We start from the raw sequence: 26,602 nt of genomic DNA, 5'->3' as shown, positions 1-26,602 counted from the left end.
CTCGCCGTGGACATATTGAGGATATACGGACACACACCGTACGCTCTCTTGGATTACTATGACTACAACGGTCGCTCCTTCACCCTGCTTCTGATTTCTCTTATACATAGTAATAAGAGTCTTGGCACCCCCATCTCCTTACTGTTCCGATGTAACTTCTAGTGCCTGCCAAGCAAATCCCGAGGTACAACATGGTGGGTTTGTTTTCGCAGTCTTGCTCGTCCGGATCAGTCCCGTTTTCCGGATTGCCCAGGCTGCTTTGGGGGATGACTACCGGCAACCTTCCATGTGCAGACTGCAGAGGGCATCTTTCAGCACAGGCCGACCAGCTGTTTGGGACAGAATCGGGGATAAGCACTGTATCCCTGCGCTGCCCCACTGCCACAACGCCCAATCGTTTACCTCGATGGGCCCTGGACTCGCTGGATAGTGGAAGAGAGATGGAAGGAACCTTGGGTGATGTAGCGTTACTTTGAGTAGTAAGATTTGGCTGGCTGGCCTTCCCATGATGCTCTAGGCATTGGACAAACGTTCACCACCAGAGGGGAAAAGTACTTCGGCCAAGGCTATACCATCGTGGAAGGAGTACGAACAAGCCAAGGTGGATAGACTGATGACTTGGCACTTGAAAAGTAGTTCTCTTGCTGCTAGCAAGGAATCTCCGGAGTAGGGTTGGAGGAAGACCACAGTCCGAATTGACACGACGAGTTGCGAGTGTATGGGTAGCTTTCCTACTTTGGGTCAAAGGATGACCAACCTACAAGGTACAGTCTCCTGATGAGAGAGAGAGAGAGAGAGAGAGAGAGAGAGAGAGAGACCTGAGTGGAACAGGCCACTGGGGCAGGCTCTCCAATCATTGGCATGGCAAACATCATGATGATCATGCTCTTGTTGATCCGACCTCGAAAGGTTTCTGTGACCCGTAGGTAGGAAAGAAGTATCTCTTTTACCCCGATGCTGTGTCCCTTCGGTATCTAACCTCAGTATATGTGCACATTGAATGAAAATGGCTGAAGTCAGTCTGTGTATCGAGTATCTAGAGTGCGCTGCCCAGGAAAGCGTTCCCTTCCCACTCCGAGGCAGTGCATTAATAACATATAAGTAGTTCCCCCAATAATCCCTTGGAGTCCGGGAGATAGAATTGGAGAAGATTCCCGTAACGGTAATGAGGAAGGGAACGGACGAAAACCCGTTACCGTTCGATACCGAGGACGGTAAGTTGCAACCGACGGGACTAACTACGGCTAGCCTCCTGCCTAAGCCGTGTAAATCGTCTCCCACAGGTCCCACTAGCGCCGTCAGTGGACAGACAACCTTTTCTGTTTCCCTTTTCCTTCTTTTTGGCCCGCCCCACTGGCCTGGATCTTGACGTAGCCAAAACCTAATCTTTCTGCGAAAGTTGTAAAGCCCCCGCCCTGATTGGTGGGCGTTGTCTTATCTCCTTCTCTAGAACAAATCCCCGTCTGGAGTGCAGTAATCACTACTCACTCTACATGCCTCGAGCCAGGTGGAAAAGGTTTCTTTCTCAGGCATGGTCTACAATACACCACACCACTCCCATGAGTCAAGGCGAGCCACTAGATGGATGTGATGTCCTTTGCCTTCTGCACAATGTTGAACCTCAAGGGAAAAGAAGAATGACAAAGGAAACCTATGCTTGTCGATCGTTCATTGTACAATAGCTACATCATTTCCCCCTCCCCCTTCCCCCCCCCTCTGGCATCGCAAACACTGACAGACAAGCATATGTAGTACTGTGGTATAGGGGGAAGAGGAGGGGGAGATGGGTGAAACTACTGCTGAAACGAGGGAATCGGCATTCTCCCCCCCACCCCCTCTCCCTCCTCCCTCCCTCTTTCAATCAATCCATCCATCAATAATCCCCTTACCGAGTCGGTAGGCGCTAGGTAGAAATGGTTGCCATCTGCCACCCCGGGCATTAGTTCCCTTTCCCTGCGCCCGTCACCACGGCTTTCCCACCTTGCCTTACAGTAGCCTGCTGTACACGCAGGACAAGCTACGATTTGCCACGGGAGTCCTCTATGGATCTCCACCGTCGTATTTTTACTTTCCCATTTGCCGTACATAGTAGAAACAATGATACTACCTAGTACCTGGTACACCGTCGTAGTTACGGTGGACTCACCCGCCATTTCTCTTGTGTTCCTACTTCGTCCGCCCAGGGCTGGGGAGGGTACATACAGGGTACCCTGTACGGAGCCATACCTCCAATCTTACCTGGCTGCTACTGGTCTGGGACCCAGAATCGGAGTCGACGTGAACACCCCGGACCGCAGCCCCCCGTCCTGACTCCGATTTCCCGCTCGGTTGCCCTTTTTATTATTACTACACTTCCCCCCCCCCCCCCCTCCTCCCTCCGTCCCTCTCTCCCCTCCTCTGTCTTTCTTACTCTTTTCTTTCCTTTCCCCTCTCCCTCTCCTTCTTCTTACACTTCCATCACACTCGGAGCCAGACGCTGGGACATCAAAGAGACTCTCTTCGATTGCCCCATTCCTTGCCCGCGTCCGTGACTCCGGTCCCATCTGTGACGACATAGACCTTCTTATCTACCACCCCCGCGCCCCGACTTGCTCCGCGGCGACCCCCCCTCCCAACAGCAACCACCACTCCCCCTAGTTTTGCCATTCCATTCTCTGTCGGCCATCGGCGGAAGAATGGGTCTGAACTTGGAGGAAATCTATGGCCAATCTATAGTGGAAGAGCAGAAACCGAATGAGTATTCGGAGTACCAGCCAAAGAAGGGATATGGCTGGGCCAACACTCTGCCCGAGAGGCAGGGTCTCTATGACCCCGAGTACGAGAAGGATGCTTGTGGTGTAGGCTTCGCTGCGTAAGTTCCCAACAGAACGGCCCAATGGGCCCCAGTTGTCCGACTTGAGACTTGGAAGAAGAGACCTGCTAACCGCAACTTGCTTTGATCTGCAGCCATATCAAGGGAAAGCCTAGCCACAAAATTGTCAGTGATGGTAAGAATTCATATCCCAACTCAGCCACTGGGCCATGGTATCTTAATGGTTAACCCTCGCCTCTCTCACAGCTCGCAACTTGCTCTGTAACATGACGCACCGTGGTGCCGTTGGCTCAGATGCACGCGACGGCGATGGTGCTGGATTGATGACCAGTATCCCCCACAAGTTTTTCATCAAGAACTTTGCCCGTGAGGTTGGAGTTGACCTCCCTCCTCTTGGCCAGTATGCGGTCGGCAACCTGTTCTTCAAGCCTGACGAAGTATCCCTGAAAGAGTCTATTGCCTCCTTTGAGGAAATTGCTACATCTTTGGGGCTACGGGTGCTGGGTTGGCGTGATGTTCCTCGCGATTCGACCATTCTGGGTCCTGCTGCTCTGTCGCGAGAGCCGATTATTATGCAGCCTTTTGTGGTGTTGAAGTCGGCCTATGGTGAAGGAAACAAGCCAGAAATTACCGACCCAGAGTCGTTCGACGAGAAGACCTTCGAGCGTCAACTGTATGTTCTGCGAAAGCGGGCTACCCACGTCATTGGCCTTGCCAACTGGTTCTACCTTTGCTCCCTGAGCAACCGGAACATTGTTTACAAGGGTCAACTGGCCCCTGTTCAGGTATACCAGTACTACCACGACTTGGTCAATGTTGACTACGAAGGTCACTTTGCTCTTGTTCACTCTCGTTTCTCCACCAACACATTCCCCTCTTGGGACCGTGCGCAGCCTCTGCGCTGGGCCGCCCACAACGGTGAAATCAACACCCTTCGCGGCAACAAAAACTGGATGCGGGCTAGAGAAGGTGTGTTGAAGTCGGACATCTTCGGAGACGAGCTCGACTCACTGTACCCCATTGTTGAGGATGGTGGTTCCGACTCTGCTGCTTTTGATAACGTCCTTGAACTGTTGATGATCAATGGTGTGCTCTCTCTGCCCGAGGCGGTCATGCTTATGATCCCCGAAGCATGGCAAGACAACCCAGCCATGGATCCGTCCAAGGCGGCTTTCTACGAATGGGCAGCTTGTCAGATGGAGCCATGGGATGGTCCGGCTCTCTTCACCTTTTCCGACGGTCGTTACTGTGGTGCTAACCTCGACCGTAACGGATTGCGTCCTTGTCGTTTCTATGTGACGGATGATGACCGCATTATCTGTGCGTCTGAGGTCGGTGCAGTGGACATCGATCCTGAGCGCGTGGTTCAGAAAGGTCGCCTGCAGCCTGGAAAGATGCTCCTGGTTGACACCGTGGCCGGCCGAATCATCGATGACTCTGAGCTCAAGTACACTGTTTCTCACAGACATGACTTCGCTTCATGGCTGGACAAGGAGCTTCTGAAGCTGCCTGCCATCAAGGAGAGGCTGGATGCGCAGAATGTGGATCTTAGCTACACCTTGGACGAGTCAACCATCCAAAACGATCCTCGGTTGAAGTCTTTCGGCTATTCCTTCGAGCAAGTTAGTCTGCTCCTGGGTCCGATGGCTGCTGACTCCAAGGAGGCCCTTGGCTCCATGGGTAACGACGCCCCGTTGGCTTGCATTGCTAAGCAGCCTCGCCTGCTCTACGAATACTTCCGCCAACTTTTTGCCCAAGTCACCAACCCTCCCATTGATCCCATTCGAGAGGCGGTTGTCATGTCTTTGGAATGCTATGTTGGCCCGCAAGGCAACCTCTTGGAGATGGAGCAGTCCCAATGCCACCGTCTGTTGCTTCCCTCTCCCATCCTGAGCATTCCCGAGTTTAATGCGCTGAAGAACATCAACCAAGCCCACAAGGATTGGACTGTGAAGACCATTGATATCACTTTCGAGAAGAGCAAGGGTGTGCCAGGATACCTTGAGGCCCTCGATGCCATCTGCGATGCTACGACTGAGGCCATCCAGAATGGTGATAAGATGCTGGTGCTCTCGGACCGCGCCACAAGTGCGGACAGGGTTCCTGTATCTGCCCTCTTGGCGACTGGTCTTGTCCATCACCATCTGGTCCGCAACAAATGGAGATCCCTTGCTGCGGTGGTTGTGGAAACTGCCGAGGCTCGTGAAGTGCATCACATGTGTGTCCTTGTTGGTTATGGAGCTGATGCCATTAATCCTTACCTCGCGATGGAGTGTATCCTGAAGATGAACCGGGAGAAGCTGATCCGTAAGCAGCTCCCTGATGAGAAGGTCATCGAGAACTACAAGGCCTCCTGTGATGGTGGTATCCTAAAGGTTATGAGCAAAATGGGTATCTCTACCCTTCAGTCGTACAAGGGTGCTCAAATCTTCGAGGCCCTTGGTATTGATGACAGTGTCATTGACCGCTGCTTTTCGGGTACCGCAAGCCGCATTCGTGGCCTGACGTTCGAACTCATTGCCCAGGATGCTTTTGCTTTCCACGAACGTGGATACCCTTCTCGTGAGATCATCGACATCCCTGGTCTCCCCGAATCCGGCGAGTACCACTGGCGTGATGGAGGTGAAGAGCATATCAACGACCCTGTCAGCATTGCAAACATGCAGGATGCTGTACGCACAAAGAATGACAAGTCGTACGAAGCATACGCCAAGGCCGAGCATGAGCAGATCAAGAACTGTACCCTTCGTGGTATGCTCGACTTCGACTTCGAGCAGCGGACACCCATTCCTATTGACCAGGTTGAGCCATGGACTGAAATTGTTCGTCGGTTTGTTACTGGTGCTATGTCTTACGGATCTATCTCCATGGAGTCTCACTCTACTCTCGCCATTGCTATGAATCGCCTTGGTGGAAAATCAAACACGGGTGAAGGTGGTGAGGATGCTGAGCGGAGCAAGAGATTTGAGAATGGCGACACGATGCGATCTGCGATCAAGCAGATTGCTTCCGGCCGATTTGGTGTGACTTCGCACTACTTGGCCGATGCTGATGAACTGCAGATCAAAATGGCCCAGGGAGCTAAGCCCGGAGAGGGTGGTGAGCTTCCTGGCCACAAGGTCGTTGGACCCATCGCTCACACTCGTTACTCTACTCCTGGTGTCGGTCTGATCTCGCCTCCTCCTCACCACGATATTTACTCGATTGAGGATCTGAAGCAGCTCATCTACGATCTCAAGTGTTCCAACCCTCGTGCCCGTGTTTCTGTCAAGCTTGTGTCGGAGGTTGGTGTTGGTATCGTCGCATCCGGTGTGGCCAAGGCGAAGGCCGATCACATCTTGATCTCCGGTCACGATGGTGGTACTGGTGCCTCCCGTTGGACCGGTATCAAGTACGCTGGTCTCCCTTGGGAACTGGGTCTCGCAGAGACTCACCAGACTCTTGTACTGAACGATCTGCGTGGACGTGTTGTTGTTCAGACTGATGGTCAGCTCCGTACCGGCCGCGATCTTGCTGTTGCCTGTCTGCTCGGAGCAGAGGAGTTTGGGTTTGCCACGACTCCCTTGATCGCTATGGGCTGTATCATGATGCGCAAGGTAAGACATCCTATCATTCGGCCCGCATTGATCACATCGCTAATTCTAATATATAGTGTCACTTGAATACCTGCCCTGTTGGTATCGCAACCCAGGACCCGGCGCTTCGGGCCAAATTCCAGGGAACGCCCGAGCATGTGATCAACTTCTTCTACTATCTCGCCAATGAGATGCGTGCCATCATGGCCAAGCTGGGCATCCGCACCGTGAACGAGATGATTGGACGCGCTGAGCTGCTCAAGGTCAGGGAGGACACCCTGACTGCCAAGCAGGAAAAGATTGATCTCTCACTCATTCTTACTCCCGCTCACTCTCTGCGCCCTGGCGTTGCTACATACAACGTCCGCAAACAGGACCATCGCCTGCACACTCGTCTCGACAACAAGCTGATCGCCGAATCCGAGCTGGCGTTGGAGAAGGGTCTGCCTTGCCGGATTGAGTGTGATATTGTTAACACCGATCGTGCTATGGGTGCCACCCTGTCTTACCAGGTCAGTCGCCGTTATGGTGGTGAGGGTCTTCCCCAAGACACCATCCACGCCAACATCAAGGGATCTGCTGGGCAGTCATTCGGCGCCTACCTTGCCCCGGGTATTACTCTTGAGCTCGAGGGTGATGCCAACGACTATATCGGTAAGGGTCTTTCTGGAGGTCGTCTCATCATCTACCCTCCCCGTGGCGCTGCATTCAAGGCCGAGGAGAACGTGATTGTCGGCAACACCTGTCTTTACGGTGCCACTCGCGGTACTTGCTTCTTCCGCGGTATGGCTGCTGAGCGGTTCGCTGTTCGTAACTCCGGTGCTACTGCTGTCGTGGAGGGCGTTGGTGACCACGGTTGTGAATACATGACCGGTGGCCGCGTTCTTGTTCTTGGTTCGACCGGCCGTAATTTTGCCGCTGGTATGTCTGGTGGTATCGCCTATATCTTGGACAAGAACCAGGACTTTCACTCCAAGGTCAACATGGAGATGGTTGAGGTCTCTGGCCTGGAAGACCCCGCTGAGATTGCCTTTGTCCGTGGCTTGATCGAGGACCACCACCACTACACCGGATCGGAGCTGGCTGCTCGTATCTTGCTGGACTTCACTCGTGCCCTTCCTCACTTTGTCAAGGTGTTGCCCACGGATTACAAGCGCATCCTGGCGGAGGAAGCCGCCAAGGCTGAAGCCGCCAAGAAGGCCGAATTCTCTCTTCCCCAGCTCCCCAGCACCCCAGTTCCCTCGGAGAAGGCCAAGGCCCATGCTGATGGGGACAAGAAGGCTGAGATGCTTGATATCGAGGACAGCATCAGTGACTCGAAAACCGAAAAGAAGCGTTCGGCCCTCATTCTGGACAAGACCCGGGGTTTCATGAAATACAGCCGGCGCAGTGAGAAATACCGTAACCCGGCCACTCGCACTCGTGACTGGGCTGAGCTTTCCAACCGCCTCAGTGAGGACGAACTCAAGTACCAGTCCGCTCGCTGCATGGACTGCGGTGTTCCTTTCTGCCAATCCGATACCGGTTGCCCGATCTCCAACATCATTCCCAAGTGGAACGAGTTGGTGTTCCAAAACCAGTGGCAGGATGCCCTCAACCGTCTTCTCATGACCAACAACTTCCCCGAGTTTACTGGCCGTGTCTGCCCTGCCCCCTGTGAAGGTGCCTGTGTCCTTGGCATCAACGAGGACCCCGTTGGTATCAAGTCTATCGAATGTGCCATCATTGACCGCGGCTTTGAGATGGGTTGGATGGTTCCTCGCCCCCCCAAGACTCGCACCGGTAAGACCATTGCCATTATCGGGTCTGGCCCTGCTGGTCTCGCCGCTGCCGATCAGCTCAACCGTGCCGGACACACCGTTACCGTCTACGAGCGTGCCGACCGTATGGGTGGCCTTCTCATGTATGGTATCCCCAACATGAAGCTTGACAAGAAGGTCGTGCAGCGTCGTATTGACCTGATGGCTGCCGAGGGCATCCAATTCGTACCTAGCACACCTGTTGGACCCGACGAGGAAGTCTCCATGGAGTCTCTTCGCAAGACCAACGATGCTGTTATCATTGCAACTGGTGCAACTGTTGCCCGTGATCTCAAGGTAACTGGGCGTGAGCTCGAAGGCGTTCACTTCGCTATGCAATTCTTGCACCGCAACACCAAGTCGCTCCTGGACTCCAACCTTGCCGATGGCGCGTACATCTCCGCCAAGGGCAAGCACGTTGTCGTCATCGGTGGTGGTGATACTGGTAATGACTGCATCGGTACCTCTGTTCGCCACGGTGCCAAATCCGTCACCAACTTCGAGTTGCTGCCTCAGCCTCCACCGGAGCGTGCCCGTGACAACCCGTGGCCCCAGTGGCCCCGCATCTACCGCGTCGACTACGGTCACTCCGAGGTCAAGACCCACATGGGCAAGGACCCTCGCGAGTACTGTGTCATGTCTAAGGAATTCGTTGACGACGGAAGTGGCCGCGTCAAGGGTATTAACACTGTCCGTGTCGAGTGGACCAAGAGCGCTTCCGGCGGCTGGGACATGAAGACCGTGGAGGGTAGCGAGCAGTTCTTCCCCGCGGACCTTGTCCTTCTCTCCATGGGATTCCTCGGCCCCGAGGACCGTCTTCTGGGAGAGGAAATCGAGCGTGACGCTCGTAAGAACGTCAAGACCCCTCCGGGCCAGTACTCCACCAACGTCTCGGGCGTCTTCGCTGCGGGTGATTGCCGTCGTGGCCAGTCCCTCATTGTCTGGGGTATCAACGAAGGCCGCCAGTGTGCTCGGGAAGTCGATTCCTTCCTGATGGGCACCAGCTCTCAGCTCCCCGTCACTGGTGGCATTGTTCGCCGGTCAGCCATTGATGCCGTTCCCCAGACTGCCCAGCAGACCGTTTCGGCCTAGAGTCCTGCGGGGTTCAGGTCGTCCCCGCTGGACCGGTTCCAGCGCTAATGGGTTCGCGCCCTGTCATGATGACAATGAATCTATGAGTTCCTATGTCGAAAAGAGAAAAATGTTCATCGACCGGGTAAATGTTGGGTGTCTTTGTATCTAACGGGGCAATTGTCTTTGTGATCATGTCTGCGTTACCTCGCAGGCTTTCCCTTGTCACTCGATGGGGGTTTGTTGACGGTTATTCTTCCGTCATTTCCTTTCTTCTTTCTTTCTTTCTTTTTGGTTCTCTGCTTCCCGAGGGTGACTTTGTGACGTGCTGCAGCGTTCTGTTCCTCTACCAAAAGATGTGCAAGGTGTCGGAGCGTTTGCCATTTCAGCCAATTTCATTTTCATGTACATATTCTATTCTGGTGGATATCGATATCAAATCGAATCATTCTTTCAATAAAGTACAACCAACCCTGCTACATCCAACTAGCTGAGATGATGACCTCCGCCGAATGATGGCGCCTGGGGTTCCTCTCTGCCCGACTCCTCCTCTTCTGGCTCCGCCCGTGAGACAGAGGAGGGCTCGGCTGGCCCAATGCCCGCTGCGCCGCCCGCGCCCGCTGGTCAGCCATTAGAGTCTGGAACGCCTCTTCCTGCCGCATCACGCTGTCCATGAAGTCCGTCCCCATCTGTTCCATCAAGTCGTACGCCAAGAACAACCGACGCTCGGTCGTCTGCGCCAGGTTCCAGAGGTTCTGGCACAGCATTTCTTGGTCACCCTTGGTGGGAGGTTTCCGAATTGAATGCAGTCTGGAGGGGTACCGCGGTGGTGAGCGCTGCGCGTGTTTTCCTTTTCTTTTGTCGCCTTCGCCACGTTTGCCACCACTACCCTGGGACTTAATTGGTTCGATATAAGGGATTTCCACAACCGTACCCCAGCGCACGGTTTTCTTTCTGCCACGGGGGACAGCGACGCCCGACGTTGGAGGGCTTTGGATGGTACCTCCGTTGCTGGCGTCGCTGTCGCTGTCGCTGTCAGTGTCGGAGTCCACAGGCGGTGCGATTAGCATGTCCTTCATGCGATTGAATATGGCGTAGAATTGATTCGGGGAGAGTTGAAAGGCAGCCCAGGGAGCGTACTCCTCGGGTACTTGCATTGAGGGGGGATAAACGAGGTAGGAGGACTGGGTAAATTTGTATGCGAGTGAGCCGAGGGAGGGCTTCGTCTCTTCTCATATATGGATACTTTTATAAAGAATGGAGATAGTCGACGACGACGGGCAAACAAAGAGATATGGCTAGTGATTGTATGATGCATGTCTCTTTCATCACGTCGTGAGGAGGGTTCCCGGTGTCTTTTTGTCTCTTTGTCCAGGGGGGTATCGAGGTCTCTTGTTCAGCCCGGGTAGGTGGCACGAGGCGATTTGCCTTGATAAAGATATGGGATGATATGATATGCTAATGCTATTGTACAGAAGCCCACTGGGGACAGGTATCCATCTACATGACATCAGAATAGGAAGTAAACCCCAGAAAGGGTGACAACAAACGAGAAGGGCAGAAAGAGGGGGGGGAAAGAAGAGCCGTGTGACTGAGGACCTCTAGACCGCACCAGCGGCGGCCTTGCGACTCGCTTCCGCTTCCTCCTCAGCCTGCATCTGCTTTTCCAGGGCGACGAAATCGCCGCAGAAGGCGTTCTGAACTCGCTCCGTACGCGCATCCCAGACATCCTCACTGCTGGGACCGGTCTTGTACTTGACTGCCTTTTTCCGATAGTGGTCCCGGATGGCATTTTTGCGCTGCTGGTCCCCGAAATTACGAGTCTTCATGCATGTCCAAAAGTTGTCCCAGTGCTCGCTGCAGGACCGCAGCTCGCCGTAGCGGTATACGTTGACGAATTGGCCGCCAAATGACTGACAGAAGAATGCGTAGTCGAACGCGGAGCGACAGGACATGGTATCGGGGTACAGGGAATCGTCGGCAATGGACGACGGAGATGCGTGCGGTTCGGGAGATGAGGGATCAGTCGCGGACGGCGATTGTTGGTGCCGTTGGCCATTGACGTCGCTTTCTAGGCTTGCTACCAGCTTGTTCCATTCTGCGTCTGCCTGTTCCTCACGGCTTAATGTCCGGGGCTGTGGTTGTGGTGATGATGATGGCGGTAGTGGTGGTGTTGGTGTTTGTGTTTGTGGTGGTGTCGAGGAACTGATCTCTGGTGATGGTTGGGACCCAGAGGAGCCGGAGGAGGGAGAGGCCTGAGAGTCGCCTTCCTTGGGGGAAGAATTCCACCACCAGCCCATGACTGCCAAGGTTCTGCTCAATTGGGGGTTTGATGCAGCAACAATGAACGGGGGAGAAAGGAAGGATGAATCGGAATGGATGTTGCGGGATCGGCAACGTAAATTTCACCCCAAACGCGCGGTGACGGTAATGCGGAGCAGCGTCCCACCCCGCCAGGTAATATACTTGTCACAGCGCGTATTGTGGACCGTCGACGTCATCCTTGGACCATCAGGAACAGAAACCAGAACAATCCCCTCCTCCTCCTCCTCCTTCTCGCCCTCGCGCATCTGTTTCTCTTCATAATGCTGCCTGTGCTGCAGAGATGATGCGTGCTTCGTTTCGTGCCGTGCAGCCACGCGCATCCCTGACCCATGCGCTCCTTACTAGGCCTCCTGTCATCCTTCCTTTCATAAAGGGCCCTATCGCTCGATTGAGTAGTACTACTCCTCCTCCTCCTCCTCCTCCTCCTCCTTCTTCTCAGATCTCATCCGTCGAGAGTGGACATATTGATCTGAAGGATGATGAGGGGCTTCTTTTTGTAAATAGTACGATCTAATCACTCTTCCTGCTCCTGCATACCGTGCTGATATCCATATCGCAAACAGATATATTCCCGTCAAAGCTACAGTGGCTGTTGCAAGGACCTCTGAGCGGAACTCGAGCCTATGAAGAGGCATTGAAGCGGATCGACAGACCCCATCTTGCGGCATCAGACCCCTTGCGCATCATCCGTCGGGTTTTCCCGCAGGGCTTGGATATCGACATCCGGGAGGTTATCCCACGCTTTAGAGAAGGCGGCGCGTTCGTGAAGTACACGCGCAAGGACGGTGTCCCGGACACTGACATCGTATCCGCGATCCAGAATCATCTGGAGGAACAACCCATTCGGCCCTGGTTCAATCCGTTTCAGCAGGTCAAGGTTGCTCACGTCCATGGTAGGCCATGGATCGAGGATTTGTATCGCATCCCAAGCCAGCGGCTGCGGGTGGAATTCCTGCCAGCCTCCGATGGAACCGCGGCGGAGCTGTCCACGGAAACTTTATATTCTCTCTTCCGCAGATATGGCAAGCTGAGGGACATCGACAGGCAGCCGTCTGATTCAAAGATCATTCCGAGATACGCTTTCGTGGCATTTTCTCGCCCCAAGTACGCAGTCATGGCCAAGAACTGCATGCATGGGTTCACCATCTATGAGGAGGAGCTCGGCAATAAGGCAGGTACACGAATCAAGATCAAGTACGAGCGGAATATCAAGTTGTCGGTCATCAAGGACTGGATCCTGAACCACCCGAGGATCGTGATCCCGGCCATCGCGGCGCTTGTTGCTGCCATCACTGTGACTGTTTTCGACCCGATCCGTACATTCTTCGTTGAAATGAAGATAAAGGCTACCTTGCAAGCGGAGGAGAGTAGTGTCCTTCGATGGATCAGGAACCAAGCCAACAAAGCCAATATTATATATTTCGGGCGCCGTAAAGCTGACCCTCGCCGGCTCACTGCTATCTGGGAGGACCGCCAGGGCGATATCAAACAGCTGCAGTCCTGGCTGATGGAAAATGCCGAGACCTTCATCGTCATCCACGGGCCCCGTGGTACAGGCAAGCGGGAGCTCGTGTTGGATCGGGCTCTGGAGAACTACAAGTACAAGGTTGTCATCGACTGCAAGCAAATCCAGGACTCGAAAGGCGACACCGCGAAGATTGCCCGTGCTGCCAGCCAAGTGGGTTATCGGCCGGTGTTCTCATGGATGAACAGTATAAGCAGCTTCATCGACCTGGCTGCCCAGGGTATGATTGGCACCAAGGCCGGGTTCTCCGAAACCCTGGATGCCCAACTCAGCAAGATCTGGCAAAATACTGCCACTGCCCTAAAGAAGGTCGCATTGTCCAACCGGAAGAAGAATGACAAAGAAGAACACCTCTCGGATGAAGAATACTTAGAGGCTCATCCCGAGCAGCGTCCTGTGGTGGTCATCGACAACTTCTTGCACAATGCCTCGGAGGACAGCGTGGTATACGACAAGATCACGGAGTGGGCTGCGGGCCTGACGACGGGCAACATTGCGCATGTGGTGTTTCTCACGACTGACGTTTCCTTCGCCAAGCCTCTGAGCAAAGCGCTGCCAAATTCCGTGTTTAGAACCATCTCGCTGGGCGATTGCTCCCTTGAAGTGGGAAGAAAGTTTGTGCTCAGCCATCTGGACTACGATGCGAAGAATGGCGGCAAGCAACAGAATGTAGGAGACCTGGGAGGCCTGGACAGCCTGGACAGATGCATTGAAGTACTGGGTGGTCGAGTGACCGACCTCGAATTTATGGCACGGCGTATCGAGGCTGGAGAAACTCCCCGAGGTAAGTTGAAATTGATCCTGCTTATTGAAGTCTGAGAAGTTAACGTTTGCAAGCGGCCGTCAATCGCATCATTGAACAGTCTTGCTCCGAGATTTTGAAGATGTTCGTCTTGGACCCCGACATTGGCTCCAAGCAGTGGAGTCACGAACAGACTTGGCATCTGATCAAGACGCTCGCCAACTCCAAGGATGGGACTCTCCCATACAACCAAGTCCTTCTTTCCGACCTGTTCAAGGAAAACGGCGAGGCCACCCTCCGGGCCCTGGAACAGGCCGAGCTGATCTCCATCGGGTCCGTCCACGGCTGCCCTGACGCGGTGAAGCCAGGCAAGCCGGTCTATCGGGCCGTTTTCAAACGACTGACGGAAAACAAGACCCTGAGCAGCCGCCTGGACCTGGACATCCTCAAGCAGCTTACAAGCGACGAGAACAAAAGCATTGGCAAATATGAGCAGGAGCTGCAGTTGCTGGGGTCGCTACCCAAGCAGCCTTGGGAGCTGGCCGATCGGATCCGGTGGCTCCTGCAGAAGGTCTCCAGCTCTCAGGACAAGGTCAGCCGGTATGATAAGGAGAGCGCCGTCTTGCAGAAGATCCTGCGCCGGGAGCATTGAACCTGAACCTGAAGTATTCTTCCCCTTGATAGTCCCGCTGATGAAAGTGGGCCGTGAACATGTCGATGTATACCTGTATCTGTATGATTGGAATGAGTGTAGTGGTTCCAACGAGACAATGATATTCAATGATATCCCCCTCCCCCCCCCAAATTATTTCTTACTTTCGCTCGACATCAATATGATCCATATAAGCTATGTAGAAAGGCGTGGAACATGCTTTAGCCGTGGGAATGGGAGAAGAAAAAACAGGGAGGAAGGGAAGGCTGCTGAGCTAAGCTGTCCGCCCCGTAGTTAATTACCATACCGTAACCAAAACCAAAACCAAAACCAACAACTTCGACCTCATCAACTCTCATCCACTTCTCTCCCTCTCCCGCCAGGGCTCATTCAGCTAGGACATCATTCCAGGGCTGGTGTTCGTCCTGGATGTCCGATCTTGACGTCCTGCTGTGTCCTTCTCCGGGACGTTCCTCCCCTTTCAATCATACGCGATGGAAAAGTACTATGACCTAGCGCCAGGGGATCTCATCCGAGTTGCCCGCGATGACCTCGTAAGCCTGGGATGGCCCGGGATGATCGCCCTGCTGGTCTTCGTCTGCGTGGCCACGCGCCTCATCACCGGGTTCCAGAGCCGTGCCCGTCGTGCCCCGGATGGGGGACAGCCACGCCCCGTGAGGACGGTGCCGTACTGGATCCCCTGGCTGGGACATGGCCCTGCCTTCGCCTGGAATCATGTGAACCTCATTCAAAAAGCCAGGTGCGTGCCGTGGGCAAGCCCCCCACCCTGAGGTGGCAATCGCTGATGGTCCCTGCAGAGAGTCAATGAAGGAGCCCGTGTTTGGCATCCTCATGGGAGGCACCCAGCACCAAGTCGTGGTGTCTCCATCCTTGGTCAAGTCGGTGTTCGCCGCCCGAGGTACTAACTCGACAGATCTGATCAACTATGCCTTGGAGAAGATCTTCGGGGACCGGGGTGTGATCCGTACCTTGAATGCGGTAGACCACCATGCGCTCAACCACAGTCTTCCCAATCTCCTCATGCGCGAGCCCTTCCTCTCGGAAGGCACCACCGCGGCCACCCGCCTGATTGAGCGGGAGGTCCCTAACTTGGTGACCAACTGCCAAAGCATTGTGGACCAGACGCTGTGGGAGCGTGGCAGCCAGGCCGAAGTGGTTGAAGGGGAGGGCGCGTTGGCCTGCGAGGTCAACCTCTTCGCGCTGATCAGAAGATTCGTCGGGCACATCACCACGGCGATCTTCATGGGGGAATCTCTTGTCGAGGTCTACCCTACTCTGTTGGAGGATGTCTTCACGCTGGATAACCAGTTTGTTCCTCTATCCATGGGGATCCCTCGCTTGGCACATCCGGGGGTATCGGCAGCGCATGCTTCACGTAAGAAGCTTCTTGCCGCCCTTACAGCCTATCACCACGCTTTTGTCTTATGGGACGATGGGATCGACCCCGGTCTCAAATTCCGTGATCTTGATGATATCTCCGGACCTGTCAAGGAGAGGATCCGCAAGTGCAAAGGGCTGGGTCTTTCCGCGAGGGCCAGCGCACCGGTGCATCTGTCTTTGCTCTGGGCTATGAATGGAAACTCCCCGAACGCGGTTTTCTGGCATCTCCTCCGCATCTATGCGGATCCCTCGCTTCTCAAAACGATCCGCAAGGAGATTGCACCTTACGTGAAGATTTCCCGGCCCACCAGGGAGGAGACAGGCTTCCCCTTCCAGGAGGCCCCCAAGGTTTCCATCGACGCGGAAGGATTGGTTAAGTCTTGTCTGTTGCTTAAGGCCAGCTTCTACGAGACCCTGCGCATGGATTCGGCCCCGGTGTCCTTCCGAGGAGTCACGTCCGATTACACGATCACGGAATCCGCGGAAGATGCCGCCCTCGACGGGGTCGCACAACCTCGCTCGTATGAAATGAAGAAGGGCGATAGCATCGCTATCCCTCATGCCGTCATCCACAACGACCCTCACTATTTCTCGAAACCTGGCGAGTTCGACCCGTCGAGGTTCATCGCGACCGATCCTGAGACTGGCGAAAAGAAGACCAGCGTACACACGATCAAGCCGTTTGGCGGTGGCGTGTCTGGATGTAAGGGCCGGGCCTTCGCGGAGAGAAAGCTTCTTGCCTTCGCCGCTGCGATTGTCGCCATGTGGGACATTGAACCGGTTCAGGACGGAGGCTTTACGATCCCTGACCACCGGCAGTCGGGTGCCGCATACCTGCCCACGAGAGATGTCCGAGTGCGCATGAAGCAGCGCGTTTAAGACGTAAGTCGCAGATGGGGGGGGGGGGGGCAACTTTGCATATACACGGAGTCCGGTTGCATTCCATATTTCCATCATACATAGATAGGCTTCGAGGACCGTTATTAGATTGGCAGGTTGGCTAGCAGTGCCCGGCCTGAGCTCGTTTCATAATTAGATACTTCTAGAGTGCTTTGTTTTGCTGATCGGGGTTCGTTGCGAGCCACGGATAAGAATCCGAGTTTGGCCCCACGCTGTCGCCATTTCCCTTCTCAGGAGCCTCGTATATAGGTGTGCCTACGCTGCGGCCAGCTGCTGCCAGATTCTCCAGCTACCCCATAAGCACGATGGAGCCAATTCAGACCGACCAGACTTCTCCCAGCGACTATGACTTGTCGGCCCCGATCTCTTCCACGTCCGGCCTGCGTCAGGGTCTGGCTTCATACGGCGACCCTCACTTCTCGCTGTTCCTCCGCAAGGTCTTTATAAAAGCCCTGGGCTACTCCGACGATGCCCTCTCGCGCCCCATCATTGGCATCATCAACACTTACTCCGGATTCAATCCGTGCCACGGCAATGCGCCGCAGCTCATCGAAGCCGTCAAGCGCGGCGTGTATCTCCATGGAGGACTGGCGGTGGAGTTTCCTACCATCAGTATCCAGGAGAGTTTCGCCTACCCGACCAGCATGTTCCTACGCAACTTGATGAGCATGGACACCGAGGAAATGATCCGTGCTCAACCCTTGGATGCGTGTATCATGATCGGAGGTTGATAGTATAATATCTGCAACACATCTCCGGATCGCCCAGCTGACCGCTTCCCAGGCTGCGACAAGACCGTCCCTGCCCAACTGATGGGTGGCTTATCCGCGAACAAACCAATTCTCCCGCTCATCACAGGGCCAATGCTTCCAGGAAGCCATCGTGGGCAAAGAATAGGCGCATGCACTGACTGCCGGAACAATTGGGCTGCCTTCCGGGCTAAGGATATCGATATTGAGGAGATTTCAGCGATTAATGAAGAGCTTGCCCCAACTGTTCGTCGCCTTTCGTGGGCGTTTTGCGTATAAACATCGCTGATACCGATTACAATAGATCGGAACCTGTGGTGTCATGGGGACTGCGAGCACAATGGCTTGCATCACCGCTGCTCTAGGAATGATGCCCCTCAGAGGCGCCTCGGCGCCCGCGGTTTCTTCCGCGAGAATCAGAGTGGCCGAAGAGACCGGAGCGACTGCTGTGTCAGTTGCACGCGCGGAACGGAAACCCCAAGATGTACTATCGACGGAGTCCTTTTTAAATGCCATCACTGTTTTACAGGCCATCGGAGGATCGACCAACGCCGTGGTGCATCTAATGGCTATCGCGAACCGACATCCTCAAATCAAGGGACTGATAGCTTTACAGACAATCGAGGAGATAGGCCAGAAGACACCGCTTCTCATTGACCTCAAACCAAGCGGTGACAACTATATGAATGACTTCCACAACGCTGGCGGGATGCTGGCGTTGCTGCATACCCTTCGGCCTCTTCTTCATCTTTCAGCAATGACGATCACGGGTAAGACCCTGGGCGAGGTACTAGATGCCTCGCCATTCAGGATGTTTCCACTCTCACAGCAGATCATCCGACCACTATCAGACCCTCTTTACCCTTCATCGTCGCTGGTCATACTCCGGGGAAATATTGCTCCTGACGGTGCTGTAATGAAGGCATCGGCATCCAAAGACCGGAGCCTGCTTTCCCATACAGGACCGGCAGTCGTGTTTGAAAACTCCGCAGACCTAGCAAAGCGAATCGACGACCCCGATCTTGATGTCACCAAGGACTCCGTGTTGGTTCTCAAGGGAATTGGACCGGTGGGTAATCCGGGAATGCCTGAAGCCGGTCTTATTCCCATCCCCCGCAAGCTTGGTTTTGTTGGTGTCAAAGATATGCTGCGGCTTTCCGATGGACGCATGTCGGGCACAGCAGGGGGTACCATCGTTCTTCATATATCGCCCGAGTCGGCCTTGCATGACTCACCATTTGGAGTGGTTCAAACCGGCGATCTAATCACGTGCGACATCGCAACTAGGAAGCTTCAGTTGGAGATCGCCGATGACGAGCTGCAACGGCGCATTGAGGCGAGAAAGCAAGCGCTCAATAACAGCGCGGAGGTGGCACCGGCCAAGGAAAGGAAAAGGGGATATCGCAGCCTGTACGAGCGCTCGGTTAACCAGGCTCAGGACGGGGCCGACTTTGATTTCTCACGGCGATTGGCGTGTGATGCGAGAAGTAGAGAAGTAGAATAACAATAGCAAATCATCACGGTAATTCCGATCGGGAACCCCAGCCCTGACCCGATGCCCTAAGCCCTTCCTGCTACCCGATCGGGCCAAAGTAGATGCGACGCGCGGGACGCGTTGGCGCGTCCAAGGAGCGCCTCGCCTCCGCAGCGCAACCATGTCGGGTCGGTGAGTTGCTGAATTGAGGTCCCCTCTACCAGTCTGTCTGGACACCACATCATGGCCTCCGAAGCTATGCGCCCCAGGGGCAGACCAGCCCGTAAGTGCAGCTGCCGCGGCGGCCTATGAATACACCTCGGTCTAGGAGTTAGATAACTAACGCTGCAATCTGCCTGCCTAGATACCCCGGGGACTACTGTACTGGCATACACACCGGACGGACGCCGTGTCATCACAGGTGGCTCCAACTCTGCAATTCGAATCTACACGGTCGGACAAGATGGAGAACCGAAAACCGTCGACGAGGGTAACGACGGCCACATGGGAATTGGTGCCACCGTGCGTTGCAAACACTTCCCGACTTACTGGCATGCATGCATGATAAGCTAATTCTTTCCAGAACGACACGTTCATCCTGGGCGCGGAGGACGGCACGGTTTGGCAGTACGAGATGGAATCGGGCCGGATGGAAAAACTGCTGGTACGATGCGCGCTGCCGGTGCGGGATATCGCCGTTTCCAAGGACGGAGAATGGGCGGCTGTGGCGAGCGAGTTCGTTGTCCCTGGCTTGCGAATATCGCAATGAGAGATCGAGAGCTGACGTTGGCTGCGCCAGTGAGCTTACAGTGAAGATCGTGAACATCGAGGACATGACCAAAGTCAAAGTCCTTCGGGAGCAGGCGAAGGGAACGAAACACGTCACTTTCGATCCGAGTGGACGATACGTCGCTGTGTCTTGTACGGACGGGCTGCTTTACATCTATTCTACGCTCTCCGATGAACCGGAGTTGGTCCGGAAGTTGGACGGCGTGATCCGGCGCCTGGAGCCGGAGGATGAGGCTACGTCCCGGATCGTCTGGCATCCTGATGGAACGGCGTTTGCGTCTGCCGAAGCGACGCGCGACATTGCGATCTTCTCGACGGGCGAGTGGAAGAAGGAGAAGGTGTTTTCTGGTGGTCACAACGGCGATGTCACTGCCATTAGCTGGTCCCCCAATGGGGCGCTTCTGGCGACAGCTGGTGCGGATGGTCGGATTTTGCTGTGGGAGACGAAGACGCAGAAGGTTGTACAGCGCTATGACTTTCCGAATGTGATCAACCTTGCGTGGCACCCAAGCAACAACTCGCTCTCATTCACAACGTCGGATGGAGAGCTGTTCATATATGATGGGATAGTGCCAAGAGAACACCAACCGCTCCTTCAAAAGCCGCTCCAGGCTGCTCCGATCTTTTCTGGTCCGTTGACAGATATCTCCAACAATGTGAGACGGCCGCTGGCGAACCGACCGAAGGAGTCAATCGAACGGAGGGAAAGAGCTGCCACTCCCGATTCGCTTGACGATGTTTTGAATTACGATGTTGATATGGAGGGCTTTGTCGACGACGATGATGGAGCTGGTTACGCCGAGAGCGTCAATGGACTAGGCAAGCGCGCAGGCTCCCATCTGGACGAGGCTGACGGCCATGCGGATAAACGGTTATTGACGTCGTTTGCGAAGCCGAAGATTCACCCTCCTCTTCAGCCCGGAAGCACTCCGTGGCGGGGGAACAGACGGTATCTCTGTATGTATTCTACGGGCTGTTCCTGGTGGGAAGTGTGCTGATTATGGTAGGCCTGAACCTGACCGGCTGCGTCTGGACGGTCGACCAAGAAACTCACAATACGGTGACGGTTGAGTTCTACGACCGTGAGCTTCACCGGGACTTTCACTTCACCGATCCTTATCTTTATGATCGGTCGTGTCTCAGTAGGTTGAAGACGGAGCAATCCAGAAGGGGATTCCAAACTGACAACACCCAGACGAGCATGGGACTCTCTTCTCTAACAACCCGACGGACGGCAGCCCTGCCACGATCTTCTACCGACCCCATGAAACATGGACGACGCGTGCGGACTGGCGGACACAGCTGCCCAAGGGAGAATTTATCAGAGGTAAGAGGAGAACTGACGAACGACCTTCGCGCGGACGAGTCGGCTAATGTGTTCTGCAGCGCTGGCGCTTAGTGATTCATACATTGTCGCTGTGACAACCAAGGACTATGTCCGTGTATATACATTATTCGGTACCCCCTTCAAGGTGTACCGACAGAAGAGCCCGGCCGTTACGTGTGCCGCCTGGCGAGACTATATTATGACAGTGGGAAATGGCCCTCTAGGAAGCGATGGCCGCAACGCGACACTACGGTACACGGTTGAGAACGTCAAGCGGGACGAGATCTGCCAGAACGAGGACGTGCTTGCGATCCCCGAGGGCGCGGAACTACGGAGTGTCTTTTTCTCTGATGCCGGAGTGAGTGAATCCCCATTCATCCTATCCCGAGTTCACGCTGACAATTGCAGGACCCCTGCATCTACGACTCAGAAGGCGTTCTTTTGGTCCTGCAGCACTGGCGTAGCAATGGCCAGGCTCGCTGGGTCCCGCTGCTCGATACCAGACAACTCGAGCGTCTTGCGAGCGGGCGCAAGGAGGAGACGTACTGGCCCGTGGCCGTGGCGCAGGACAAGTTCCACTGCATCATCTTGAAGGGAGGAGACAGATACCCATACTTCCCACGGCCGCTGCTGAGTGAATTCGACTTCCGGGTTCCCATCTCGGACACGCCCGGGAAGGGGCCGGATGAGGACGAGGAAGAGGGCTCCACGCGCAACGACGGAGCACGATTCGAGGAAGCCTTTGTTCGGGGCAGTCTCATGCTGTCACTGTTCGAGGACCTCGTGTCGACCACCAATGCCACCACGGGCCAGCGGGCGGAATTGGCGCGGAAGGAGCTGGAAGTGGACAAGATCCTGCTGCAGCTTCTGGCGGTGGAATGCCGGGAAGGCGAGGACCGGGGCATGAAGGCGTTGGAGCTGGTCCAGATGATGCGCGACCGCAATGGCAAGATGGTCGAGGCGGCCGTGAAGATTGCGGAACGATATGGCCGCGGGCTGCTGGAGGACAAGATCCGCGAGGTGGCCGAGCGGCGATATCTAGGGGCCGACGATGACGACGAACTGGCCTGAGCGGAGGCTCATGGCCCATGTGTATGACTGCTGTGAATAATGCATCCGGCGTAATCAATGAAATGAATCCGTTCTTCTGTCCGAACTAGAAGAGGCGTTGGCTGCCTGAGGCAGCGAACCGGGGCGGGCCGACGTCATCGCCGCCTTCGGCGCCGACTTCATCTTCACCTTCTTCTTCTCCTCCTTCTTCTCCTTCTTGGTCCAGTTGCTCTCCATCTCTAGCCGTGGCTCATGAATCACTCCCCTCTACATGGCTGCGCCCACGCCTTTTGCGGCCGCTCTGCCAGACATGCATTGATAGACATTGACTGATGCCCACCCCCCTGTCGCCTCTTGTCCGCGATGCCGCCGAAGCTAGTTGTCCCTGGCCCAGCGCCTCCGTGCGCCCTCCGACGTCGTCCAAACCCTCCTCCTTGGACGACCCAGTCGGCTGTCTCTCGTCAACAGTGCTTCTTCTCTCCTTCTCCGCCGACCCTCGCCCAGCCGCGACCTGATATCATCCATGGACCGCAGTTGACCCCCGTGTCGCCGACGCTCTTCTCGCAAACCGGTTTCCGACCGTCCTTATCGGATGGCCTCGACGGAGGGCCACAGCCCGACCATAAACCCCCGGATGAGCGGATTCTGAAGCTCGGGAATAGTGAGTTCGTCCCATTGTGCCCTTCCCCCTTCCCCCTTCCCCCTTCCCCCTAACAAAGTGACCAAAGTTGACCGCCTCGATGCCCGACAGCTCTCCGGATCCTCTCGCCTCGACTACCGACCCTTCTCACCAACCCGTTACCCACGAAGATCCTCTCCCCCAGCGTCACCCTCCACCTCTTCCCCTCCACACACCCGCACCTCCCCAATGTGAAGGGCCGAACGCTATACCGGGCCGTGCTCTGGACCGTCCCGGTAGCATGGAGCAGCCTCCCCCTGCTGGGCAACGTCAAACTACAGATTCTGAGCGAGCGCATCGTCCACGCAGGAACAGTGCTAGACCCGGGATGCAATACCGGCTATCACGACCCCAGCGACGAGCGTCTGGTGGTCCGATGGAGGACCGAACCGCGAAGCGATACCACCCACCCGGTCACCCCCAACACCAGTACCAGTACTGCCGCTGGCCCCGCTACAAGCTCTGACTCCCCCTCAAACACCCCCGACAGCCATCTATCCTCCTCCAAAACCGGCATCAACAAAGGGCTTAGTGTTTTACTAGGCGGCGACGCCCCAATATTCAAGCTGTCCAAGGAGGAGCAGTTCACAGGACTGTTCATCTTCTCCTTTGACGAGGAAGGTCGCATTGCGTCGCACACGATCGAGCACGCTGATAATGCGCGTGGCTGGGACCGCACGTCCAAATTCGTCACCCTGACGGACTGGTTAATCGGCAAGGCGAGGGGATCGCTGGATCCCGCGACCGAGCCCGGATTCGCCATCCAGGGCTGCCACGGCTATGAACTCCCTTGCAGCAGTCGCGATCGGTCATCTGATTCTGATTCTCGCCGTTGGTCGTAGTTGAGTCCAGTACCGTGCATATCAGGTTCCGTTTCATATCGTCACGTTTACTACTTACTAAGCACCTAGTACTTCCATTCCTTTGAAGTGAACAGACGGTCGGGGGCATAAAATACAGGGCCTCCAGGGAAACGGTGTTCGGGTTTGACTGACGTTGCCCAATATCTATCTATCCCCGTGGGGCTTGGGGCTGTATTTCTTACGGCGTTCGCAGTCCATTCTGTCTAGAGTGGACATTATATCTGCCTCATGTCTCATTTGCTCTCCTCTCCCCTCTTCTGTGCTCTTTTCTATTTCTATTTGTATTTGGTTGAACTTACTCCTCTCTCTAGATGTACAATACCCAATAATGAATAATGGTCTTGTCACTGAGCCAGCCAGTGGATTCTGTTGCATGATTCTAACATATCTAATTCTAGACTGACAGTACAGTTGTGAGGTCATTCATATACCTGGTTTACATAGCAGGCCCCCCGGGGGGTTTTATCTGATCCAAGCGTAAACATTAGCACCAACCTAAACAGATGGCACCCATTCCAGGTTAGGAATGTATTAGGCCTTGGGTTTCTTCTGCTGCGGCGCACCCGCGCCAATGGGAGGCGACTTCAAGGTGCTGAAGACGGCGACGCAGACGGTCACCATTGCGATGCCACCAGTGGTGTAGGCGATTTCGCGCCCAGCCCACCAGAAAAGGGAGCAGAAGAGCAAGGGACCCGCGGCGCGACCGACCTGGCCCCAGCTGCGGAGACGACCCAGGACGGCTCCGCGGTTGGATTCCTGCGCCTCGAAGCTGCCGAGACTGTTCAGACCTGTGACGACGGTGGCGCTCGTGATGGCCAGCAGGCCACCGGCAGCGTATAGGCCGGACAGCGAGGAGACGCGCGCCAGCATGAAGAACGAGATGGTGCAGGCGACGACGCCGGCGCGCACGGTCACGAGCGGAGGGAGGCGGCGCACCACGGTGCCCTGAAGCAGGGAGGCGATGAGACCCATCATGGATAGGAGACGGCCGTTCAGGGCGGAGGGGCTGGCTTGGCTGCCGGCGTAGAAGGTGGCGGTTAGGAAGGGGAGGGAGAACTCCATGCCGGAGAAGGGGAGGAGGAAGAGGAAGTGGATGGCATTGAGGAGGGCGGGGTTGTTGGTGTGTTTCCGTGGGGAGGAAGAGGAGGAAGGCTCATCCTTGTTCTTGTCAGTGTTGGTAGTTGTGGTTGTAGAGGATGTGTGGCTAAGTTTGGTGAAGCGAGGGTGAGTTTCTGGGAGGCAGAAGTAGAGGTAGGCGGTCTCGACGACGATGAGAAGGAGGGAGACGCCGGCGGCGGTGGCGAATGGGTTTGCGGCGACGGTGGTGATGTTGGAGAGGGCGGCTCCGAGGGCGGGACCGCAGGTGAAGGCGATGCTGAAGCACGCGCCGACCAGGGCCATGGTGGAACCGCGCTGGCTGGGGTCGCTGATGTCGGTCGCAATAGCGTTGGCTAGCTGGACGTTACCCTCGCTAAGACCGCCGACGATGCGACTGGCGAGAAAAGTGCGAAAATCCGTCGCGGCGACCCAGAGAGCGACGCTGAGGGTGTTACCAGCCATGGACCAGAGGAGAGCAGTTTTGCGACCGCGTTTGTCGGAGAGACGGCCAATCCAGGGAGCTGCGATAGCCTGCAGGAAGGAGAAGAGGGAGCCGAGGGCACCCCCGAGGAGGACGATGTCATAGCGAGAGTCGATTGGTTTGGCGAAGGCGTTCTTGTAGGCGTTGAGATAGTGGAAGACGCGGTTTAGAAGGGAGTTCGGCGAGGGATCTTGGTTGCGGTAGAAGGTGAGAAGAGACGGAAAGAGCGGAAGAATGAAGGTGAAGGATATCTGGTCGACGGCGGTTAGAAGTGCAGGTTGCGGTGGAAGCTGGAGGGGAGACGTACCAAATCCAAGAGCAACGAGGTCATCAAGACCTTGAGGATCTTCTTCCGCTGATCTGCGGCTACCGCCATTGTTGATCTGGAGGAGTTGGAGTGCGCAAGAAGTCCGGAAGAGGAGACGCCAAAGAGAAAAAAAAAAGGGAAAGAAAAGGAAACGTAGCAAGAAACGAATTAATCCAGCATGGGGAAGTGAGACGAGAGCTGGGAAGGGGTGAGGGGGAGAGAGGGGAGAAAGAGAGAGAGACAAGACACGAGATGACAACGCGACAGCTTCTTATGTCATAGCCCTGAACCCTACGTGCCATCCCTGCTCGGACATGACTGCCCCATTCGGCCAGCTACAGCTACCTGCGACTGACTAGTACTGGTATCTAGTAGATAGTCATGAAGACTCTAGTCTACCTTCTACGGACTACTGTCTGCCACCAGCTTCCGAGATGGGAAGAGTAGACCATGCCGCGCGTTCCATTGCCTCACTACTGCAGTAGCTTCATCCCTCCAGCTGTCAACAGCCGGAGTCTCCCCCCCCCCCCCTCTGCTGTAAACCGTCCAGACCTCCGTCTCCACGTGCCAACAAGATGTATGTGAATAAAATACATGAAAGGAACGGTGTAGGGGCAGCGACAAGAGAATCACCTTCATCACCCCCATCACCGGGATGCAATGGCTCCGCAGAAGCGGAAATCAAAGCGCGAAAGACAAGAAAAGGAAAAGATATCAAAGAGCAACAATATGCACGCTCAATAGTCGCAAACATATACAACAGGAACTTTTGGCAAGCAGATCCAAAAGAAACGTAGAGCAAAGTTGCCGAGCGGCTGGCTCGCCGGCCATCCTTCTTCGCCCTCCCATACCCGTTGTTGTAATCATTTCAAGAGTCATTGCTTTCGTCAACCATGACACCGCCATTACCCATGAGTTTATTAGTATGAAGAGATGAAAGACATGTGAAGGTCAGAGGCCACGGAGGCCACATAGAGCAGGAG

General features: G+C 55.2%; 8 protein-coding genes across 8 annotated transcripts; 5 read left to right on the top strand and 3 right to left on the bottom strand.

Annotated features, from left to right (window-relative positions):
• Positions 1-2,397: 2,397 nt before the first annotated feature.
• On the top strand, positions 2,398-9,721 carry BO70DRAFT_366763 (glutamate synthase (NADH)). Its single transcript, XM_025544415.1, has 4 exons — positions 2,398-2,851; positions 2,947-2,987; positions 3,059-6,408; positions 6,465-9,721. The coding sequence occupies exons 1-4, from the start codon at positions 2,676-2,678 to the stop codon at positions 9,276-9,278; spliced, it is 6,381 nt and encodes a 2,126-aa protein (XP_025394485.1). The 5' UTR covers positions 2,398-2,675; the 3' UTR covers positions 9,279-9,721.
• Positions 9,700-10,891, bottom strand: BO70DRAFT_346490 (uncharacterized protein). Its single transcript, XM_025541547.1, has 2 exons — positions 10,808-10,891; positions 9,700-10,757 (listed from the first exon to the last, which is right to left on the bottom strand). Exon 2 carries the CDS (start codon positions 10,412-10,414, stop codon positions 9,734-9,736), a length of 681 nt encoding a protein of 226 aa, XP_025394484.1. The 5' UTR covers positions 10,415-10,757; positions 10,808-10,891; the 3' UTR covers positions 9,700-9,733.
• Positions 10,892-10,903: 12 nt separating this feature from the next.
• On the bottom strand, positions 10,904-11,557 carry BO70DRAFT_276994 (EMI1 family protein; the record flags this gene model as incomplete). Its single annotated transcript, XM_025538994.1, has 1 exon — positions 10,904-11,557. A coding segment is annotated over one exon (654 nt), but the record flags the coding sequence as incomplete, so codon positions are not given.
• A 237-nt stretch (positions 11,558-11,794) lies between these two features.
• On the top strand, positions 11,795-16,802 carry BO70DRAFT_390863 (cytochrome P450). Its single transcript, XM_025546196.1, has 5 exons — positions 11,795-12,085; positions 12,146-13,891; positions 13,945-14,449; positions 15,061-15,261; positions 15,320-16,802. Exons 1-5 carry the CDS (start codon positions 11,863-11,865, stop codon positions 16,779-16,781), a joined length of 4,137 nt encoding a protein of 1,378 aa, XP_025394482.1. The 5' UTR covers positions 11,795-11,862; the 3' UTR covers positions 16,782-16,802.
• A 305-nt stretch (positions 16,803-17,107) lies between these two features.
• On the top strand, positions 17,108-19,147 carry ilv3C (putative dihydroxy-acid dehydratase; the record flags this gene model as incomplete). The annotated part of the gene is made up of 4 exons (XM_025546195.1): positions 17,108-17,528; positions 17,586-17,797; positions 17,856-19,024; positions 19,117-19,147. The coding sequence occupies 4 exons, from the start codon at positions 17,108-17,110 to the stop codon at positions 19,145-19,147; spliced, it is 1,833 nt and encodes a 610-aa protein (XP_025394481.1).
• A 109-nt stretch (positions 19,148-19,256) lies between these two features.
• BO70DRAFT_433393 (WD40 repeat domain-containing protein) lies at positions 19,257-22,262 on the top strand. Its single transcript, XM_025548405.1, has 8 exons — positions 19,257-19,308; positions 19,390-19,547; positions 19,609-19,760; positions 19,825-20,771; positions 20,822-20,956; positions 21,010-21,141; positions 21,201-21,499; positions 21,550-22,262. The coding sequence occupies exons 1-8, from the start codon at positions 19,269-19,271 to the stop codon at positions 22,210-22,212; spliced, it is 2,526 nt and encodes an 841-aa protein (XP_025394480.1). The 5' UTR covers positions 19,257-19,268; the 3' UTR covers positions 22,213-22,262.
• Positions 22,263-22,422: 160 nt separating this feature from the next.
• Positions 22,423-24,102, top strand: BO70DRAFT_346477 (uncharacterized protein). Its single transcript, XM_025541546.1, has 2 exons — positions 22,423-22,852; positions 22,943-24,102. Exons 1-2 carry the CDS (start codon positions 22,555-22,557, stop codon positions 23,710-23,712), a joined length of 1,068 nt encoding a protein of 355 aa, XP_025394479.1. The 5' UTR covers positions 22,423-22,554; the 3' UTR covers positions 23,713-24,102.
• On the bottom strand, positions 24,093-25,817 carry BO70DRAFT_346473 (putative tetracycline transporter). Its single transcript, XM_025541545.1, has 2 exons — positions 25,620-25,817; positions 24,093-25,563 (listed from the first exon to the last, which is right to left on the bottom strand). The coding sequence occupies exons 1-2, from the start codon at positions 25,686-25,688 to the stop codon at positions 24,265-24,267; spliced, it is 1,368 nt and encodes a 455-aa protein (XP_025394478.1). The 5' UTR covers positions 25,689-25,817; the 3' UTR covers positions 24,093-24,264.
• Between the last annotated feature and the right edge of the window lie 785 nt (positions 25,818-26,602).

This window comes from Aspergillus heteromorphus (genome assembly GCF_003184545.1).
Source record: "Aspergillus heteromorphus CBS 117.55 chromosome Unknown BO70scaffold_52, whole genome shotgun sequence".
NCBI lineage: Eukaryota > Fungi > Ascomycota > Eurotiomycetes > Eurotiales > Aspergillaceae > Aspergillus > Aspergillus heteromorphus.
The sequence above is the reverse complement of the archived record's forward strand: the minus strand, read 5'-3'. Positions and strand labels throughout refer to the sequence as shown.

Excerpts from the sequence above, each read along its gene's own strand:
- BO70DRAFT_346473 (XM_025541545.1), bottom strand. The coding sequence starts at position 25,688 with ATGGCGGTAGCCGCAGATCAGCGGAAGAAGATCCTCAAGGTCTTGATG. Across the intron at positions 25,564-25,619 it reads CCTCGTTGCTCTTGGATTTG|ATATCCTTCACCTTCATTCT; the intron begins GTACGTCTCCCC and ends GCCGTCGACCAG.
- BO70DRAFT_433393 (XM_025548405.1), top strand. The coding sequence starts at position 19,269 with ATGGCCTCCGAAGCTATGCGCCCCAGGGGCAGACCAGCCC. Across the intron at positions 19,548-19,608 it reads ACATGGGAATTGGTGCCACC|AACGACACGTTCATCCTGGG; the intron begins GTGCGTTGCAAA and ends AATTCTTTCCAG. Across the intron at positions 21,142-21,200 it reads CAAGGGAGAATTTATCAGAG|CGCTGGCGCTTAGTGATTCA; the intron begins GTAAGAGGAGAA and ends TGTGTTCTGCAG.
- BO70DRAFT_390863 (XM_025546196.1), top strand. The coding sequence starts at position 11,863 with ATGATGCGTGCTTCGTTTCGTGCCGTGCAGCCACGCGCATCCCTGACC. Across the intron at positions 14,450-15,060 it reads TCTCAGGACAAGGTCAGCCG|CCTGGGATGGCCCGGGATGA; the intron begins GTATGATAAGGA and ends TGACCTCGTAAG. Across the intron at positions 15,262-15,319 it reads AACCTCATTCAAAAAGCCAG|AGAGTCAATGAAGGAGCCCG; the intron begins GTGCGTGCCGTG and ends TGGTCCCTGCAG.
- BO70DRAFT_366763 (XM_025544415.1), top strand. The coding sequence starts at position 2,676 with ATGGGTCTGAACTTGGAGGAAATCTATGGCCAATCTATAGTGGAAGAG. Across the intron at positions 2,988-3,058 it reads CCACAAAATTGTCAGTGATG|CTCGCAACTTGCTCTGTAAC; the intron begins GTAAGAATTCAT and ends CCTCTCTCACAG. Across the intron at positions 6,409-6,464 it reads GCTGTATCATGATGCGCAAG|TGTCACTTGAATACCTGCCC; the intron begins GTAAGACATCCT and ends TCTAATATATAG.
- BO70DRAFT_346490 (XM_025541547.1), bottom strand. The coding sequence starts at position 10,414 with ATGCAAGTACCCGAGGAGTACGCTCCCTGGGCTGCCTTTCAACTCTCC.
- BO70DRAFT_346477 (XM_025541546.1), top strand. The coding sequence starts at position 22,555 with ATGCCGCCGAAGCTAGTTGTCCCTGGCCCAGCGCCTCCGTGCGCCCTC. Across the intron at positions 22,853-22,942 it reads GATTCTGAAGCTCGGGAATA|CTCTCCGGATCCTCTCGCCT; the intron begins GTGAGTTCGTCC and ends GATGCCCGACAG.